Genomic DNA, 21,100 nt, shown 5'->3' with positions numbered 1-21,100 from the left:
GGGGGCGATGAGTTTGTCTGTTGGGGCGGGTGCCTCTGGAGGAGGGCAGCGCGGACCGGAGATGCCCCGCCAGGAAGCACCCCGAGAGGCCCCCGAGCCCCGGTACCGCTGCGCCACGTACGGGTTAGGGCCAGCCTCCAGCCGGGACCAGCAGGCATGGGGAGGACTGCCAGCAGCGGTCCGCCTTTGTTTTCCAGCAGCACAGAAACAGCATGAGTTCTCTGGGAACAGGGAAGAAGATAAGAGGAAGAGGATTTGGGATTTAGGGATGTCTGAGCTCCTCCGGGCTGTGCTCAGCACAGCCGGTAGCTCCTGTAGACCGTTTAGCGTTTTCATCACAAATAGGTGTGTATCTCAGGAGGATGCAATAAGCAGATGAAACCAGTATTACCACATTTGAAACGAGTGGGCTCCAGCGCCTCTTTAACATCCCATGGCACCTGCACCACTGGCGGGGGCAGGGAAGCACGGGTGAGAGGGGGGCTGAGCCCATCTCCTGCTGCCACACCGACAGGCTCTAGGGAGCTCTGTGCCCTGGGTAACTGGGACAGGAGCTCAGGTGGAGGCAGAGAGGGATGCAAGATTCAGAAAAAAAACCAAAGGGAATAACAATCTCAAATTTATTAAAAACATTAAAGAAACTGCAAAAAAATAATGGATTTCCAGACGGTTAGCCGTGTGCTACTCCAGAATTTTCCAGTCCTCTCTAGTACAACTCAGGAACTGTCTGTCCTTAATTCTGCCCCTTTCAAATGAAGCTTCATCATCCCCAAAGCAGGTACACATAGCCTTTAATCCGACTGCCTTTACCTTTCCTTCAACCGCTCAGCCATCTCCACAAAGTCACTGAACTGTCTACCCTGCCCACTTCCATGCACCTAGCACACCTCTTGGGTGCTAATGTGTGCTGAGAGCTGATGAGCCTTCTGCCTGGAAGGCCCGTGTACGCTTTTACCAAGAGGCAAGTGGTGCCCAGGATGACCCCGGCTACGCTGGACTGCTCACAAATAATCCTGGTGGTTACAGCCAGCTCCAGGCTAAGGGAAGGTCTAAAAGCCTGTTTCCAGTTTTTCCTAAACTTGAGTTTTCCTGAGGTCAGTACATTCCTCTGGACATCCGCCACCCTTTACTAATCAAGCTTTTTGAATTCTGAATAAGCATTTATTATAAGCAAAAAGAAGAGGACAAAAGAAGAGGCCAAGCAACCAGGAGAAATGGCACAGAACATACCAATCTGACTTCCCAAAACTGGAATATGGTTTTCTCCTGCCCTTCTCTCAGTATAAGGTATTCAATACAAAGCAGCAGAAGATGAAAGCCTGAAGCATTCACATTTACACAGCAGCTTTAATGCAACAGAGCCAACTTTGTGACACAACTTTTAATCTGTCCATCCCAGTGATCCTGAATTTTACTCCATGCACACAGCCTTTTGCTCCAGTCTTCAGTAATGAATTTGTATCATGTTGCATTGTCTAAGGCCAAAACCAGCAACATAAATTATTAATAACCTGCACTGTATTCAAGAGATACCATGTTGGACTGATGTGACTTTGCCATTAAAAGACAACTATGTGCTTGGCTACATGTAGCTTCACTAAAGCAAGATGCTCAGGGTCACAGCAGAGTAATTCCTGAGTTCAGGTTTCTACTACACAAATTACATGGCTTTTCATACCTTCCCATGGCTCCCTTCATCATGCAAATGTGTTTGTTCTTGCAGGATCTACTCAAGCTCAGTGACAGCAGTTGGATGGTGAGCTCTGCTAGGACCCGAGGAAGCAACAGGCAGGCAATGCAAGTGACATTATTTTCTTGGTGCTAGAAATGAGGGGACCATCTCTAGCTGTCAGAGCGCAGAAAGGCTGGAACAGGCTCCTGAGAGGGGTAACACCAGCAGACCCATGTTCCTTAAGGCAAGGTCCTACACAACAAACAAAGCATTTTTTTTGCGTTCTTGACATTGGACTTCCCTCTCCGCTTAGCTTGAATTTTGAGATTCAAATGAAACCTCTGAGATTGGAAGATGGCAAGAATCATTTGAAGGCTACAGAAGGTTTTAAAGACAGCTACAAAAAACCAAAAATTGCCCCAGGGAGACCAGGCATGAGAGGGAATTAAACAGGATCCAGAGAATGAGTTACTGATGCAATGCTAGCACTGCAGCAGCCTCACATCTGATGCTCCCAAACGGCTTCTCATTACGGTGGATCTCAAATCACCCTCCAGACTCACTTGTGTCTAAAAGCTGCTGCTGCTTCTCAGTGAAGAGTATGGAAGGGTTTTGTCTGTTCAGCTAGCCCGACATCAGCTTCTCTTGTGCAAATCGTACAGCATCTAACTTGACAAATGGTGTATGTTGCAGTGAGTAGATTAATCCCAACAAAGCTTGGAAGACCAGCCACTTTAAGATAAGATGACGACACCTCAATCTTTTATAAAAATCAGGTACTTAATCTCACAGGAGCTTTTGTTGGAAGACAAGCCCATCTCATTTCCCAGGATGAAAGCAACTGGAAAGCTGATGCAGAATTTGAGCTGGAATGCACAGCACACACCTCTAACTCTTCTCTCATGGAGTAACTTCACCCAGGAGGGAATTTCCAACCCCCTGCCTAAAGCAGGACTGGCTTCAACATCTCATGAGGTTGGTCGGTGCCTTGTCCAGGTGAGTTTTGAAAACCTTCAAGGCTAGACAGCACACCCCCTTTCTGAGCTCCTGTTCAATTCTTTGCTCATTGTGATTTTTCTCCCTATGTGCAGGTGGACTTCTCCTTGCTGCAACCTGCAACCCCAGTCCCTTGTCCTTACACTGTCACCTTGTTTGGCTCTGTGCTTTCCAGTAGCCAGTCTCCATGGCAGGTCCGGTGTTCCAGGCACACAACGGTCAGGAGTGTGCTCCAGCAGACAGCTGTGGGCCATAGTTCAGAGATGGCACTGCAGCTGGGACCGTGCAACCACACAAGTCTTAAACCCCAAGGAGTCCCAAGACTGGGCAGCCCCCAAATATATGTCACTCCTGGAATGGACCCGGATTTCACCCTGGTGTACCACACACTATCCCAGCTCTCACAGCACTGAAAACACTCCTGAGGGGATGCACACAGCAGAGGCTGGAACTGTCAAAACCAGATAAAACCAACACTGTCTGGACTGGCCCTCAGAAAAGTCACTGTGAGCTTTTAGGGGCAGGAGCTGCCAGGCAGAGCATTGGGATCAGGAGCCGGGAATGCCTTATGCTGCTAAACCCTTCCTGCAGGCAGGGAGAGACAATTTTGTTCTTGCTTCTTAAATAAACTGGGCACCTCTCCAAGTGTCCTGCTGTCATTTTAGGTCAACAGGATAACAACAACTGTGAAATAAATTAAGCCTCATCAAGATGTTCACTTTCAACAGAACAGTCTTTGTTACAGTTTCCTTAATGATGGCAAAGCTAACTTCCAACTGATGAGGCTGCTGTGGGAATAGACACAGAAGATAATGATCCTGCAGGCAGGAATGTGTGCATCAGTTAAGGGTCAATGCAAAGGGATGAAAATATTATTCTAGGTGTCTCACGATATCAGGTGCCACACAAACCCATGTCCAAAACCCGTGGGTCAGTGGTGACTGATGCCAGGGGACTGGCCTTCCTTCTCACGTGAGCTGGGGGCACATGCTTTTGTTTTTCTCCTCTTTGACCCATTTCAGTCATTAACCTCCCTACACTCCTAAGATGCGTGTTAAGAGACGTTTGAAGTCCTGTGCCAGAAGGGGCCAGTGGGAGGAAGCAACCGTTACAGCATTGGCAAGGAGCACCAAGAAGCAGGTGTGCACTTTCCATAGGGAACTGAATGGTGCCTGTGTGCATTCAGGCTCCCTGAAGGACAAGGGGAGCAAGAGCCTGCAAAGACTGATGTATTATAAAGCACACTGGGAATAATGAACAGGGTGATTGCAAAGAATGAACAAAGAAAAATAAACTTGTGATTACGTGTAATATAATGAGGGGCACTAGGAAAAAAATCATGAGCTGTGCCTTTACAGAACAAGTGCTGGTTTTGACTTTCAAGTTGGAAAGAGAACCCATGCAATCTGAAGTCAGGTATGATGCTGCTCGCAGCTTGCACAGAGCAGATATTTGTATAGGCTACCCTGGAAATTGCAAGGTGCAAATTAGCTCTGCCTCTCTGCCCGCAGTTTTACATATACATTTGCAAGGGCTGTAGTTTTGGTGATTTTTCTTTTTTTCCAAGTGAAACGGTGTTAAGTTTCACATCAGCAAAAGAGACCAAATGCCTTCCAAAAAAATCTCCTTTACCAATGAAAGTGAGAAATAATACCAGAAGTAGTACATTTGCTACTTTCTTCTTCCCTCAGCCACTGCGCATCTTTCCTTTACTCTTCTAGGTCAGAAGAACAGACCCCCCCAGAACAGGTATTTGTTATTCTCTCCGCAGGGAGCTACCTGCGAGCCTGCACAGTGGAGGCATAAGAATAATAAAAGCAGCAGGCAGTGGTGAAGCCCCTTGTCCGGTTCTCAGTTATTCAGTCATTACTGCTTGGATGAATCTTTACCACACTGATGTTGTTAAAGGGAGTTTGGTGGGGACTAAGTCAGTGCTGTTCTCACATAGCAGGGAGTTTGCTATATTCCGCTCTGAAAAATTACTAAATCTACATAAAAATCACCTCTTTTGATTTCCACCAGCCCATCCTTTTCTGGTTAAAAAAATAATCCTGTGTTATCACTTCTGCCACTTTGTTTCCCAAGCTGCAGGGTGGCAAGCAGGCCAAACAGTGAGGGATGAATATCTCCTACAGTCTCAGTTAGATCCCTCATTTCTAGTCATGATTTTGTATATGCAAGTTTACCTCCACAAAACATTAGTGTTCACTTAACAGAATGCTATTTTGCATGTGCAGAATTTATCAGAGGCCCGGCAGCCCTGGGTGCAAATGGAAAGCTAGGTAAGACAACAGGCTCTTGGAAATGCAAGGATTATGGTTGGCTGTGCAAATTTCCTCAAAACTAAACAGATCTGTCTACCCTCTAAGCCCTCTTTTGGGTGAACTGTAGTGAGAACTTTCTAAATAAATGGGTAACATTTCTCAATAAGCCAAAAGGCCAGATGGTGTGAACCAAGAGGAAGAAGGAGGAAAAAGGGGAACGATAGCATGAAAGTTGGCACTGTTAGCAGACAGGGTTGACCTCCACAACCTTAAGAGTGCCCCAACCAGCATTTTTTAGCAGGAAATCACCCAGCCTTGTCTATATGGCCATGTTACCCAAAGTAGTACATGTACAAGCTACATTCAGTTCAGACTTACTGAGAGTGGCTGATAAAGTAAAAGGAAGCATGCAAAAGTCAGGGGAAACATTCAGAGGCAGATGGATGCACACTTTCATTCCCGCACAATGGTTGTTGACCTCACCAAAGGATCCTTGCAGAGGTCCTCGATGCAGGTAGCATTGAGCATCTTCAGCCCAACATCTGCAACAAGAAAAATCAAGACTCAGTTCATTCCTCTGCAGTCACCAGCCTGTACAGCAGCCAGCAAATTTTACCAGCTGGTGGCTGCCGCATGGTCCAGAGAACAAAGTGCCTCACCAACAGCAGCCTTGGAAGTGCTGGGGACTGGGGTTTTCTGAAGACACAACTCCATGTAGGCAGTGCCCTGTGGAGATGTGCTAGCTCTGCAGAAGCTACCCCAGAACCAGCACAGCTACCCTGGTAATTTCGCCCAGAAGCCAGGCTAATTAGCCCATCCCAAGTGCTACACCAATACACACATATGGCTTTTTGGTGGCCAAGCTAGGGTCTTGACCTCACCGGGGGGATGCATCAGCTCCCAGGGGACAAGCTCAGGAAGCCTAGCACAGCCTGCTACCACTCAGTAGAGATAATACATCTCATGCTTGGTTTCCCTTACTTTTCCTCTCCATCTAGATAGTAGCAAGCTCCATCAGAACCTACATGCCAGACCACACTTCGGGTCTTCGTGGCTTTGCATGCTCACATGATAAGTGATAATGACCACTGATATCTATCCTCTAAAGGAGCCAAGGTCTGCCACTACTGGCAGGGTGATGGGCTTGTGACAACGTTTGTGGAGGGCAAGTCCCAGCTCTAGAAATCACCTCTTGTTGGCTGTGTACTGTTTTGTTTACCTCAGTTACCATTTTCACAAGTGGCTGTTCTTTAATGTCCTATAAATGACAGGGAGGGAAGAGGTTCTCCAGAAAACCAGGCAGGCTCCTGCTCCAAATCATTCTCAGCCTTCCTACTTCCACTGCCTTTACTGGGGGCCTAGGAAGATGAGTTTCCATAGGGCGATGCTACTCCCGCAAAGACACCCCACAGCATCACTTAGCACTCAGTGTCCCTGATAAATTCAGGGGCACTGCTCACACTCATCATCCAGGATGAACTCAGAAGGAGGGTCAGAACAGAGGGGGATCAAGCTCAGGGTAAATCTGATGGTATAACCAGGTCATTCCACATCATGCCTCTTTAGGACACTGTCCTGGCACGGGGGTCAGTTTAGTACACAGCCACACCAATATTTACAGTTCAGGAGCATCACTGAAAATTACTTTGACACCAGTAGGTCACAGCACATTTCAAAGCAGAAAGGTTTTCTACATTGCCCTTGTCTCCCCACCAGGAACCTCAACCAAGGAACCCACTGGTCAGTAGGGATGGGAGACTGAGACCCAGTTGGGAGGAAGTGCTCCAGCTCAGGATTATGAGGCAGAGGGGAGAGTGGTACCACGACTGCTTCTGCTCCCAGCTTTCTCTCCATGGGCTGCCTCTTCCCACATCCCATGCTTTCACATTCCTGCATTACTCTTTCAGCCTCTCACTCCAGGAGGGCACTTCGGAGCTGGCTCATTCTCCAAGAAGTTGAATGGTTTCCTGACAGACCCCATAGTGGACATGAAAGCCAGGCAGGCAGCCCAGCTGCACTTCTTACCCTCCACTGCACTTCTTACCCACAAGGAACTGCTTCGCTTTAGTACAACACCCATCTGATGGGAGCTGGTGATGCTTCCCTCCGAGTGCTCCCTTGGTTGCTTGCAGTGAGGTGACAAATTGAGATGCTTTACACTCTACCTTGGACCATTCCCTTTTCTTTCTCTAAGCAAGGAGACAGTTAAACCATAGCATCTAATTTTATGGCAGTAACAGGCCAAGCAACAGCTGAGTCCCAAAGACAAGCACGTAGAAGGGGGAACAAATTGCATGAGTCAGACTAAAAGCTTCATAAATATTGACTGGTTTTAACAGTCCCCTAAGGAACAGAGAATCTCATTTTATAACTACATCTCCCTCCCCATTATGCACTCCCTCCTCTCAGGGAGCTGTGAGGGGGGCTGCTCTCCTAGCTTATGTGCATATTATTTTAATTCCTTTCTGTGTAGCCAAGCTGCTCTGCTAGTGACTTTGCACCACACATCAGCAGAGTATCTGAGCGCCTTCCAGTGGTACTTTAAATACATAAAAACAGGACTGGAGTGGGTTTTGTTCTCTCAAGTTCACCCCAGGGTAGAAGTGACACAGGCAGAGGAGAAATCAGATATTAAATGTGTGAAGGATGAAGGCTGAAGAGGACAGGGTGGTTTTCAGTACCTTCTACTCTGATTCCTACCAGGTGAAGCACGGTTGGAGACACAGAGAAGCAGCTAGATGCAGTAGGAGCATAAGCAGAAGAGAGAAATGGTGTCAGGTCTACAGTGGTGATACAGGCAAGAAAGGCAGACACTGCAGAAGAGAGCAGGGACTTGGCTACAGAAGATGGAAACAGTTGGGCATGTGGATAGATAGAGGTGATAGAGGCACATGGTGGGACAGGGGGGTACACCATAAGTCATTGCCCAGGATGGGGAGCAAGATGACTCCTGCCTCTCTGACACTGCATATGAAGCTTACTGCACCTCTGCTGTGAGGGCAGCTCCCCTTTCTTGCTGGCTAAAAGCTCACCAACTTCTTCCAGCTTTGTTGGGGCTGTCAAATCCCCACCCTGCCATTCCCTCTACAAGGCACATGCCCTCCTAATTTCCAACTTTGTTTGACATTCCCCACCATCATCTTATTCCTAGAAAGACTCTAGGCTAAAGAACAGCGATACCTGAGTCTCCCCACATGTACCACACTGTATAAAATCCTGTCTCCAGCAGAGAGCTGAGACTACCTGGTTGCAGCCAAATCCCATCCTTGGTGCAGAGGTTGCAGGACACTTCACGTGCCCTTTCTCCCAACCTTAAATAAAGGCTCTTCCCTGACAGGTCCTCCCACAGCAGGTTGTTTGCTTTGGGACCAAGCAAACTATGGTCAAGTGGAGACTATAAGACCACAGCAAAGTCTGTGGGTACTGTTGAGGCTCACCTGAAATACATGATGCATGTGATATTTTCATGTGTTCTCAGGAAGCTCTGGAGAAAAAAAAATCCTCCCTCTCTCCAAACCCCAAATGTACAGTGTACAAAGTGGTCTGGAAACCTGCCACTCCAAGCTGACTCTGGAAAGCAGCCCTTTCGTGGTCTCCTGCTTTCAGCAGCTCAACACTGCCTCCTGCATCTTACAAGTCACCCAAACCCCATACTGAATTCCCCTTGTCTGAGGCACTCTGAAACAGTTAACATTACTTCTTTGAGTTTAAATTAAAGTTAGGTTATCTGGGGACTGCAGCTCTTCTAGAGGCAGTCCTAGCTTCATTAGACCTAACAGCAAAGCACAAAGTGACTTCAGAGAAATTAGGATTTTATATAACATACCTGAAAGCCTTCACCACTCCAAGATCTGCTAGTCTACCCAGCAGAGAAAAGGAGTCTATGCATAGAAAGAAGCTGAACATTTTGAGGAAGGTGATACCTGAGAGCAGCAAGGGCTATCCATTCCCTAAGGAACAGGGAGCCAAGTGCTGCAATGCTGCCAGCAGGACAGGGACCCATCCCAAGGGGTGCAAGCAGGGCAGGCCCAGAGACAGCAGCCATATTTGGCCAAGAGTCCCAATGATCAGGGAAAGCCCATGGTGATGAGACAAATCCAGGGTCAAGCTGGAAATGAATCCACTAGTCAGAATCAGGCCTGATGATAGCAACCAGGGTCAAACACAGCCCAGTGAACACCAGACAGGTCCACACTGATGCAACACATCTGAGGTCAGGTAGGGAAGTCAACCTGCAGGTCTGAGTCCAAATCAGTAGGAGCCATAGGCAGGCAAAGATGTAGCATGAACTGTACACCAGCACTCCTCCAACATAGCTCAGGCAGAAACAGAGGTGGTCCAGGGCTGAGCTTAAAAGGGACTTCTTGGCCTATGGGCCGAGAGGGTGGGTGGAGGACCCAGCTGAGGCTGCTCAGGCCTGTTAACACCCTCAGGGCTCATCCCTCTCACACCCAGAGCTGGCCCAGCTGAGTTTAGTGGTATCTCAGCTGCTTGGGCCAAGTCTTCTCCATTCCTGCCCTCTGGATTGTCTGGTTTTGTCCATCTTTGTCAATTTTCCAGTTTGATTGTGTTTGATTACCTGAAGTCTGCATAGCTTTATGAAAAGAGAAACTTCTATCAAACAGGTTTAGACAGATAAGGACCATGAGAGGTAGAGATGGAGCTCCCACCTTCATGTTCTCGCTATCTCTGAGCTCTAGGCAGAATTGCTCAGTGGATGATGTAAAGACATTACTGGGTGAAGCAATAGGGAGAATATGGAGACTATGTTGTTTTTCTATGGAGAATAAAATTTGTAAGAACAATAAAATTCAATAGTTATTTTCAGCACCCAGACAGATGGGCTAAAAGCAAAGGAATTTTCCAGGTGGGAGCCTTACAGAAGCCCAACACTTCAAATCAATGATCTCATAATGGCAACAAATGCAAAAAGTCCACTAGCATCTGGCAGTGGCTGTCATCTATCCACCCACCCGTGCACAGCATCCAGTACTGTCCCTCCTAGTATGTAAGTGTAGAACAACAGTCTGTCACCTTCACCAGGGCCCTCACCTGAAAGGACTTGCACATTGTATATATTAGTTGCTTTCAGGGCTGAACGGTCACAGTGACCCAGAACTGAAGCTTCTCTGCAGTGAAAGAGGAAATCCCAGGGAAGAACTCATCTTCCTGAAAGAGCCTGCCAATAGTCCATGATGCCTCACAGCCAAGGGTAGGAAAAAACAGTCCGAGATCTATGGATTCTGCGTAGACTTAGATGAGATGGGGAAAACCGTCATCTATAGCAAGGCAAACCCAATTTCACAGCAGATGTCAGGACAGACTGGTACAGATCCGGAAAGTCCTTTAATACCAACTAAAACCAGACTTGATCTTCCCTTAGGAATATGGTCTTGAGTCAGAGCTACAATTGCCCACCCTGGCTGCCTGTGCAAGGTGGTGCTCATCAGGTTATGGCCTCTGCTTCATGGGGGCTGCTCACTACTGACCAGTTTGAAATGGGCATCTTAGGGAGACAGAGGTGTCTGGAAAAGTGTTTCCTGTAGGACACAGATGTCCTTCAGTCCAAACAGAACTTTGTGAAGAAGGAAAAGGGAGCACTTCAGCTGGTTGATCACTAGTTCACAAGACTGAGAGGAAAACCAAGTTTGGTTTATTTGTACATACTAAATCTACAGGGAAAATTTCGGACTATTTCCTCAGTAGAGAAATATTCCTTAATGGAAGCATCATATTAATTTTCATAGGCACTTCTTGAAAAAAAAAAATTGAGCCTCTCTCCCCTAATTTTTTAGTAAAAAGTAAATATTAAAGGGATATTGACAGGCTAGTTATCCTATAGTTGTCCAAAGTGCACAGCAAGTTGCAGGGAGAGCTGGGGACCAGAAGCCAAAAGCCCAAACATGGAAACTATATTGTCTTTCAGTTAAGATGAAGTGCAGGTACCATCAGATGAAGCTATGCTGGGTATTCTGGCATGATGTGGTGTCAAAAAAGCACACGAGGTGAGTCACTAGGAGTATATGTACAAATCAGAGCTTGGCCAAAGTGTAGTACAGATGATTCAGTTCTGCAAAAGAAGCAGAAGTGAAGAACAAAGTTTAGCACTGTTACTATTACATTTTTCTTGGTAAGGTTGTAATAGAAAACTAGTCGCAGGTCTCTGATCAATAGTGATGGACAGGCAACAAACAGAAGCCAAACCAAGATGTAATCATGACCTGAGAAGACATGGAATACGTGCAATGTGCCTCAATATTTTGCTTTAAACTAATAAAATATGTCTGTACAGCCAGAACCAGAATCTGACCTTCCACTTCTTTTTTTTTCCCCAAGAAAAAACTGAAGACAGTTGCCCATCCTTGATGTATTCCATATCTGCTGCCAAATCTGCACTCCCCCACTCAGACACAATCCCAAAATAGGGTGTGATGCCTTTCCCGTTGACAAAGCCATAAGTCACGGCGAGTGAGACCCACTCAACATCTTCCAATCAGTTAAATGAAAAGAACTCTCCCCCTCTGTTTCCCACCACTTCAGCACTCATTATATCTCACATTAATTAATATAGGCACTAGGAAGTGAGATGATAAATTACAAAACCCCATTAACCTGATTCTGTCCAAACTGGTGACATACGGCAACTTGCATGTTAGACAAATATTCCTTGCTAATGTGGGAGTCCTCATGTCTGAACTCCATTAAAGCAGCAGCCTTGAAAAAATATTTTTAATGTATGTAGGTATGGAATGTGTATTGACGTATGTGGACGGTGCATGCCGGTGGGAACATCAGAATTCATTAGATCAGTCTGATATGAAATATATTGAACAGGTTCCATCTGACGTCTGTTACTGAGTTGTTCTGTCCATTCCCAAAGGAGTGAATCATATTGACAGGTTGAATTATATCTCAAGAGATTTTTTTCTCCCCTCCTCCAAAGGCCATTTGCAATCACGGCACATCCACTGCCTCTTAAAAGTGAGCTCATCTGGCACTGGGTTGCATTGAAGTCCTCCACCGTGCCTGAAGGAAGAATGCTTTTGGGTGGTGGGAACATGGAGAAGATGTGGTCTGTCCAGCTGTCCCTTGGAGTGCTAACCATCTTGACCATGACTGTGTATGTCCCGTCTACACATGGAGAGCCTTTTTTACTACAAGGTAAGCTGGAATACAGACCTGATGACACAGGTAGGTGGTTATCTTTTTGCTTTGCTTTGCTGCTTGTCATGGCCATGCAACACTTGCTTATCTGTGAAAGAAAATAAAAGGAACCTTGACCTATACTAAACAATTGCTTAACATGGGTGCTACCCAAAGACTTGTTCATATTAGCATGAGCTAAAGCTGTCCTTCTGGTCTGCAGCTGGTTGTATGACACATTCTGCTAATCAGTAAAAATATCAGATCGGGTGAAATCTGGTAAGGGTAGCTCTTTTTCTCCCAAAAGAAAATTTCCAAGGGAAAACATTAAAATATCAGAGAGTAGCAATTCCAGTATGCACCATATGAGATTTGACAGCTCATAAATGTCAGTAGTAGGGTGCTGCTGAACTTTTTTTATTCACAAAACTTCTTTATATGTTCTTCTCCCATAATTTAAATTAATCTTAGTTTGAACTTATTCTGCAAGGAAATGTCAATCATTAATCTTCTTTCTTAAAGAGACTTGGCAGTAGAAAAAAAAGCAGCTAAATATAGGCTTGAAAATAACATCACATTTCGTATTATTTTTCCTCTTATATCACCTATTTATTTCTGTAATGACAACCAAAACATTCCTGAGGCCACTCTATTTAAATACTGCTTCTGTTTAGTTTTTACTAGAGTGTTTGTAGGGTTTTTTTTTTTCTGTAGCAAATCCCCCAAATGACTAGAAGTAGCTATTTTAAAATCATAACTGTCTTTCAGACTTAGGAATGAGGTTTATAGCACTCCACGCTAACTGCAAGTTTTTCACAGCGTGTAGCCCCACTAAGTCCCTCGGGTTTATTTCTAGAGATCACAATCAGGACCAGCGGCTTCAGTCGCAGCGTGAGGCAGGGTTGAGTCTGGCCGAATACTTGGAGCATCACTTTGGCCAGGGCCCCTCTGCTTCTGCAGATTTATGTGGCATTGGCTAATGGAGCTGATTCCCACATATTCTTGAGCATCCTTGGTACAATGTTCTGTCTCGCGTGCGTCAAAAATAATTGCATTCATCCCATCACAGCTATGTAGGGCTGATGGCGATACGAGACCATTTTCCCCTTTCTTACCTCCTTGAAGGGAGTGAGCAGAAGTCCTAAAGATACTGGGAGAAGAGAAAATAAGCCTTTATGCATAATCTCTTTGCATTTTCCATGGATTCTGTAGGCATCTTCTAGGGCTTTTCAGGGCCTGTGTGTGGGGCAGGGGTGTTCAGACCAAAGATTTTGGGGAATGGACATTCTCCCTGTAAAGTCTGGCTCCCATTCTATCATTCTCAAAAATGAATGTAGCATTCAAGTTTCAGATGATCCTGGAAATCTGTTTAGCAGAGGTGGGAGGGTGTCAGAGCCTTCAGGGCTCTGATTAGTCCCATCCCCTGTGAGCGCTGGTTTCTGCTGACCCCTTGAGCTTCACAACCGTTCATTTGAGGGCACAGCCGCAACCGCTAAAGCAAAACCACTGAGAAAGCTCCCTAAAGGGGCCTCATAGAGACATCCAAACTGCTTTAGGACAGCAGCTTTGGGAGGTTTTTCCTGGAAAACAGAAAAATTCTGCGTGGCCTACAGCTACCGTAAAAAGCTTCCTTGGGGATAAAGCGGCTCACTTTAAACTCCTCCACACTCCTTTAATACCACTGGCAATCAGATAGGGCAGCCCCAAGGCTGAGTGAGCACCAGGATAGGCTGCAGGGCTTTTCAGCTATGGTACCCACACGAGCTATGGTACCCACACGTCAGCCCTCTTGAGGAGCAAGTTCCCATGGGGCGGGGGTGGGGGGAGCACCTGAAGTTTTGAGAAGAGAGGCTTTTGTGGGTTGCTGTCTGGCTTTGCAGAGGCTACATCTGCCATGCAGGGGAGGTCGAGGCTGTCTGAAGCAGGGTGGTGTCTCCCGCTCTCTGCAGCCGGCCGTGCTGATGAGGCTGCAGTGAGACTGGCCAGCAGCCCGGAGCTGGCAGGCAGGGCTCCCCCATCCCACACCCTTTCACTGCGCAGCCCTCTCTGCCTGGACATTTTATTCTGTGCTTCCCCTGAGCTCCTTCCACCCTGACAAAGTGCTGACAGCAGACATTTTCCTTCCACTTCTTAGCGTTCTTAATTTTTGTTTTAATGTTGGAGGCTGGAAGATCTATCCTTTTTGTCATTAGAGATGGAGAAAGGTGTGTTTTATGTGCTGCAGAGAACCGAGTGCTTCCGGAGAGAGGAGACACAAATCATGAGGACACCCTGCTGACTCTGCTTCTTAATAAGAAGCTTGCATGGCGGAGACCGGAAAATATTGGTAAGCAAAGGGGATGGGAGATCTCAGCTGCTTGAATCTGTGTTTGCATGAATGTAAGCAACCTGCTCCTCAGGTTCCTCAGAAATACCGACTGCTCAGAAAGTGGAAGCACCCAGTATGGTGCCTACCTGTGATTAATGTCAGGTGTTCTGCATCATGGGGCTCCTGGGCCTGCTTTTGCAATGCAATATAAAGCTACCCAAAATCACACACCCCAGATCCTCAGACACTCAACACTGAGCTGCCAAGGGAGCCACGTGTGTGCACATAACTAATAACAAGAAGAGATGCTGCTGAGTCCCTGTGGCCCTGCTATCCCTGAGATGTTGTACACTACACCTGGGGCACGGGCCAGCCATGGGAGTCACCTCTCCACCCACACCCCATACAGCCCCAGGTGCCTTTGAGATACAGCTCAGTGTCTTGCTGGCATGCTAAAACCAGCAGCATCTTGTGAGCACATGGGGCAGCGGGGCGGCATCAGGATTTTGCAGAGAGCATACGGCTGACATCCTTGGGGTCCAGTGTAGGTTGGGACAACAGCGGCAGGAGGTCCCGTCTGAGCCGGACCCTCTGCTACTGCTGCATGAGGTTGAGACAGCGGGCTTTTCCCACACAGAGGAGAGGCCAAAGACAGGCCACATGGAGGCTTTTCCTGTCTGTGCTTTGTGAACAGGCACCAAATTTAAAGCCACCCGCATGTCACGACAGCCTCTAAACTCGGACCTGCTGAAGAGAAACTCGGGCTTTGCATGACACTACGCACAGCCATCACAAGCAGCATGTGGATGACAGGGGTCAGCTATTCCCACGGCCACTGCAGCCAGGGGAGGGTTTGGACCATGTGTGGTGGTCTCAGAGCGGGAAGCTGGCCTTCCCTGTGAAAACAGCCAAGAATGGGGCCCAGCAAAAATTTTGTTATGAAAATCCATTCGTCAAAATCACCCAGTGCTCTTCCCCGGCCCCTTGTTAATGCAGTGAGGCAGTGGTTAAACAATCCTGGGACAAATAAATAAACATAGATAAATCAAGTCCTTGTGCTAACAAAGGCATTCTTCTTGCAAAAGGGATGCATTCAAGAAATAACATTTTTATGATTGGTTTATGGATTATTGCACTTATTACTCCTAGAGGAAAGGCTGCATTTTATGCCAGACAATTGAATATAATGAATCTCTGAGCAGAGCACAGACAGAGGATTTACAGCAGGCAGTTTCTCAAGGCTTCATCCATAAATTAACTTCCTTCCTCCTGCCTGAGATAATCTGTTCCAAATTTCGGCCGCTGTTCATTTTCTATTCATAGCAGTCAGGGGCCAAGCTTACGGTTTGTGGAAAGTTGAGCCAAAAAGGGCACTTGAAACTCTGAAAGAGGTAAAAATGTGAATAGTACTACTACTACTAATAATAATAATCTCTTAAGTGGCACTTTTCACTTGTAGATATGCAGGCCTGGCTGTCTCTACCTTATGGATATGTAAAAACTTGCTTAAGAGGAATCTGCCTGAAGTCATTACTGGCACTGCCAGGAACAGAGCCCCCACCTCCTGACTCCCAGCCCATCTCGCAAACTGAGCCCTGATGTAATGGGTTTGCTTAGGAACTGCTGCTTTTTCTGTTGGACGAATATCTGTCAGAAAATAACCAGGATTTTTCAACTGGATTGTTTCCTTCTCGAAGGAGAAACTGAGAAGGCAGTCAGCTTTCTTGGCACCCTCCTGCTCAGTTTCAAATGTTTAAAAAAAAAAAAAAAGCCCAAGTCTGGAGATGTGCCTGTGTGCTGAAGTCTTATCTGAAATCAGGGGGAATTATGTCCTAAATCCCCTTGGAGATGCAGACCAATGCCTGCTGCCACTTTAGGAGCAGACAAAGGAGGAAGCTCCAGGGCTGGCTTTTGGCTTTCTTTGGGGCCCAGCTCTTTCCTGGCTCTTCTGCTTATTTTAGTGCATTTTTTTCCCCAAACTGGCACTTAAAGCCAGCTGATCACTTTGTGTTTCCCTCCCAGGAGAACGGCTGCAGTCCAGTCATGCAGCTTTGCCTGAGCTTGTTTCTTCGTGGTGCTTTCCATTTTTTCAGCTCTTTTATTAAAAAAACAGTAACAGTTTTTGACATCAGTTTGAGTCTGGAATAAGGTACCTCAGTCCTCAAGAGGAGTGAGATTGAAATCCCCCATCCTTTCCTGCAGCTTTCCCTATTGCTAGTCCAGACCCTTCCCAACTCAGCTGGAGGTTTTAGATCCCATTCATAGGCACCGAACTTTCCCCTTCTCCTGGATGGGATATCTCAGGGCAGCTTGTTTATCCATCTGCATAATTTTTTTGATAGTCTAGTACAGTACTGCTCAGCCTTGAGATCTCTAAGTCTGATCTATGAAGCAGGTCCCCAGGTCCCCATGCTCCCCTAACGTTTCGAAGCGTGAAACCCATGCGCTTACTGCTATGTTGCTTTTCCTGTTGCTCCACTCTGCCAACTCTGATGTTTGCTGACTTACAAAGCAATAAGCTATGCTAGGCTAAATCTGTGTCTTCTGACTTCTGCCTGCGTGGGTGATGTGAAGGTAAACAAGTCTTAAAGGAAGCCATGGGAGTTCATATAAAAGGCCAGTCACAGAAAAGCCAGCATTAGGGATTTGCTGTTTTCAGGATGAAAATTAAAAAGCAGCAGGTTCACCTGAGTTGGTATCACACAGTACATGACCTTGTTAGGCCAATCCCTCTAAAGCATGGCGAACGATAAAGAAGCCTCCCTCGTGATGGAGAATTAGGGTGAAGTCCCATAGAATCCAGCAGAGGAAGCCTGCTTTTCTGTCACTGCTTCTCCTACCATAGATTTGGAGATCCCTATCAGGAAGTGAATGATAACTAGGTCTTTTTTTTGTCAACCACTGAAGAGGTTATATGAAGAAACTGTTTTGGATTTGGGAAGCAATGCAGATACTGATGTTACTCTTTTCCTTCTTGCAGACTGGGAACTGGCAAAGAAATTCGAAGAGCTTGAACAGGTGAGTGCAGCAAATGCACACTTATATGCATACCATTGCATGGAGAGCTAAACAACTGTGCACGTTGTCTTCATGCCCTATTCTTCCATCTTTACATCCTACTACTCTTCATTCTGCTGCTATCATGTAACCATGTGTCACACAAAGGGAAAAGCAGAACTTGGGCTAAATAGCTGTACAACCTGGAAAAGATAAAAAGGCAGCAAGCCTATAGACTTGGGCAATAAAGGCTGAGGCAGCTGTTGCCTCTGCCACCAGTAAAAGGCCAGCGAAGGCTAAGCCAGGAAAAAAAAGAGATGCTAAAGGAAATCTCCATGGAAGAAAAGAGAAGGAGAAGGGGAAGTCTTGCTGCCTTCCCAGGCATTGCATCAGCTGGCTGCGTCTGATAATGGGTTGAAGTTAGAGGGCTAGCCACTGCACACCTAATCCAGACTGATTTTTGTCTGGGCTCTTTACTAGTGAGGGAGGCCCTACCCAGGGTCAGAGCCCTGCTGTGCTCTATGGAGTGCATACATACACAGATAGCAAGAGGAAACCTCATCGACACTGAGTTTCCAGGAACAGGGAAAGGTGTGCAGCAACCTTGATGTGGCTCCCACTGTGCCTCAAATCTCACAAGCAGTGGAAGCCCTTTTTACCCTTTCTCAGGCCAGGTCCAGTTAGCAAGAGCTGGGGGGAAAGGAGGGGATGGACAGCCCAAAGCAATGGAGAAGCTGCTCTCTGCCGCAGTGGTTCCTTTAAAGGCCATCTAGTCCAACCTCCCTGCAATGAGTAGGGACATCTTTAACTGGATTAGGTTGCTCAGAGCCCCGACCAACCTGACCTTGAATGTTTCCAGGGCTGGGATATCTACCACCTCTGTGGGCAACCTATGCCACCCTCATTGTAAAAAATTTCTTCCTTAAATCTAATCTGAATCTACCCCCCTTTAGTTTAAAACCATTACCCCTTGTCCTATCACTACAGGCCCTACTAAACAGTTTGTCCCCATCTTTCTTATAAGCCCCCTTTGAGTCCTGAAAGGCTGCAATAAGTTTTCCCTGGAGCCTTCTATTCTCCAGGCTGAATAACCACAACACTCTCAGCCTTTCCTTATAGAAGACATGTTCCACCCCTCTGATAATTTTCATGGCCCTCCGCTGGACCTGCTCCTGTGCTGAGGACTCCAAAGCTGGACGTAGTGCTCCGGGTGGGGTCTCTGTCTTCTACACAGCCTCATCTCCACAGGGGTTTGCACCCTGCAGGGTGGTGGGGGGGAAGAGCAGAGAGTACCTGTACTGCTGCCACCAAACAAGCATTTTAATGAAGGAGGAGATGAGGAGGTGTGAGGGCTCCAAAGGCAGATCATCCTCCAGGGAAGACCCTGTCCTCCCCAGGGATGCTGTCAGCCAGGCTGCCTGTACCTCCTGCCTCCGAGCTGCCCTGCACCTGCCAGCAGGCTGTAGAGGTCCTCGTGATGGGGCATTTGTTTATTGCTGTATTTGTTTTTAAACAGCTGGAGAAGTTGAAGGATCAGCTCTCAACTGAGGAAGGGTCCGAGGTGGCCTATGCCTTGGAAAGTCTCTCAGCATCCCAGCCCAAAAAACGCGGTAGGTTTTGGGTTAGACCCCTGCAGCCATCCTGTCTGGTTTCATCTCCAGGGCTTCCTTTCTGCAACAAAGACAATGACAGTAAACATGCCCCAAATATGCTGAAAAACAGGTTGGCAGCTTTTCTAGCCATTCTGGTCCTCTCTTATTAATGGCTGGCTGGCTTAGCAGCTGGTGAGAAGGACTGTGTACCCAACCCTGTCTGCTGCCAGGGCAAATACACTGGGTCTGCACACCCAGCACCTCACTGGAGGCAGTCACTGTTGCACCCCTCTTTCCACAGAAGAGCACCAGGTTATATGAGCAATGAGTGCCTGTCCTGGAGGGGGTGAGTTCTGTAGGAGCACATCCCCACAGTGCACCCGTCACTTTGCTCTGGGCACAAAGCTAGTGCTGAAGGCATAATGAGGCATGTGGACTGCAAACATTCCCCTCTGCCAAGGTCACTGCCTCCCTACAGAGAAAAAAGGAGCACTTGTTTGTGCTGCTGAAAAGCACCTAAAAAGGATGTGGAAATCAACCAAGAATGCAGGGAACTAAGATCTGGTAGGTCCCCCAGTTGGTCTCCAAGCTTTGTCCAGTCTGTATCCAGCGACTCAGGAGCACGTTGCACCAGTGCTCCTGCAAGGCTGCTCCTGAAAAGCACATGGACGCTGCCATTCACGCTGGATTTCAGTGGATTCCTCCACAAAGCAGTGGCAGCTGTAAACCAGAAGTCACTGATGACAGACCTGGCCTGAAAACAAAAGCACTAGTTCTGCCCTTACCCCCCATGCTCTGTGCGCGTGCAAGCTGCCAGCCAGCCAAGAGAAAATCCGTTTGTGCAAGGCTTGCTTAAGTACTTAGAGGATCCTTAGACAATCTGCGATTTATAAGCAACCCTGGAGGCTGTCATTAATTTGGCTAATCTAATTCATGCCCCCACCAGTCTGGAAGGTTCAAACGTAGATAAAACTACTTCCCTCTGCCAGGTTTAAATCAGATTCTGACAGAAATTAAAGCAGAGAATCTTTGCCTTCATCTAAAATCCTTCCAGTCTGGGAGGAGCTCGTGTCTCAGCATGAGCTCTGCTGATTCAGTAGAAGCTTTCTCCCAAGATCCTGCTTTCAATAAACCAAGCAGAAATCTCTTCTCATACTTGGCAATAGGAGACCCACACAGGCTTCAAACAACAGGGCATGCTGGTGATACAGCTATTTTTTCCAACACCAAAATGTGCATCCTTCCCTTATCCAGTCATCTTAGAAGACCCCCCAGAGATGGATGTTGTTTGAAGGACAGTTAGCAGCAGAGTAGTAGAGTGACCGGGTTTAAAAAAAAATTGTAAGGACCAAATCCAGCCTCTCCAAGTCTCCTGCTCTTGCAGTCAGCCACAGGTGAAAAACCCTGCACAGACCTCTGAGGCAGCAAAACTGCTGGCCAGTAGACAGGAAAGAAAAAGCTGATTCCTGATATTGCTGAAGTACAGCAAAGGGAAAAGCAAACCCTTATAAATCAAGCAACACAGAAACAACTTTTAGACCCCTTATTTACACTATAAGAAGCTGAAAGAAACACCTTCTAGAAGTGTTATATAAAGTCAAAGCTGGTTATTGAGATGTGCCCAGAGACCACAATGCTGGCTTCACACCCCAACTCTCTCAAGGCATGGGGATTTTGAAACCCACTCCAGGGCTCGAGAGGGAAGCTGGAAAAAGTCCCTTGGATGCTAACATCCTTCTTTTGTATCCCTTCCCAGCCTGCTTTTGGAAATACTGCATCTGAAGGCTTGCCAGGACTGGAGGATGAAGATGAGTCCTTCCCCAAACTGCCTTGCTGGGTATTAGTGTGTTAAGAGTTTGTTCCATTCCCTCATCGTGCTGCTAACTTGGATGCCATCCGCCATGACTGCACCACAGCCAAGTCTAACAGGGACCGTGACAGGAGCTGGTAGCCCACTACCACTCTCAACTGTTCCTTCCTTCCAGGTTTAACCTACTGTGGTCTTCTACTTGGAAGATGCTTCCCAACTTTCCTCGCTGTCCTGTGTGTGCCATTCCGTCTGCTGCCACTGTGCACTCTTCCCCTTCCCACCAGGTCCCCCGAGGCACCAAATGCTAACTCAGTTTCC

General features: G+C 47.0%; 1 protein-coding gene across 1 annotated transcript; it reads left to right on the top strand.

Annotated features, from left to right (window-relative positions):
- The first annotated feature begins 11,999 nt into the window (after positions 1-11,999).
- On the top strand, positions 12,000-20,754 carry UTS2B (urotensin 2B). Its single transcript, XM_035891246.1, has 5 exons — positions 12,000-12,123; positions 14,300-14,401; positions 17,364-17,401; positions 18,897-18,990; positions 20,729-20,754. Exons 1-5 carry the CDS (start codon positions 12,000-12,002, stop codon positions 20,752-20,754), a joined length of 384 nt encoding a protein of 127 aa, XP_035747139.1.
- Positions 20,755-21,100: the final 346 nt, after the last annotated feature.

The sequence above is a fragment of the Egretta garzetta genome, unplaced genomic scaffold, assembly GCF_000687185.1.
Source record: "Egretta garzetta isolate BGI_Z169 unplaced genomic scaffold, ASM68718v1 scaffold333, whole genome shotgun sequence".
NCBI classification, from domain to species: Eukaryota; Metazoa; Chordata; class Aves; order Pelecaniformes; family Ardeidae; genus Egretta; species Egretta garzetta.
The sequence above is the reverse complement of the archived record's forward strand: the minus strand, read 5'-3'. Positions and strand labels throughout refer to the sequence as shown.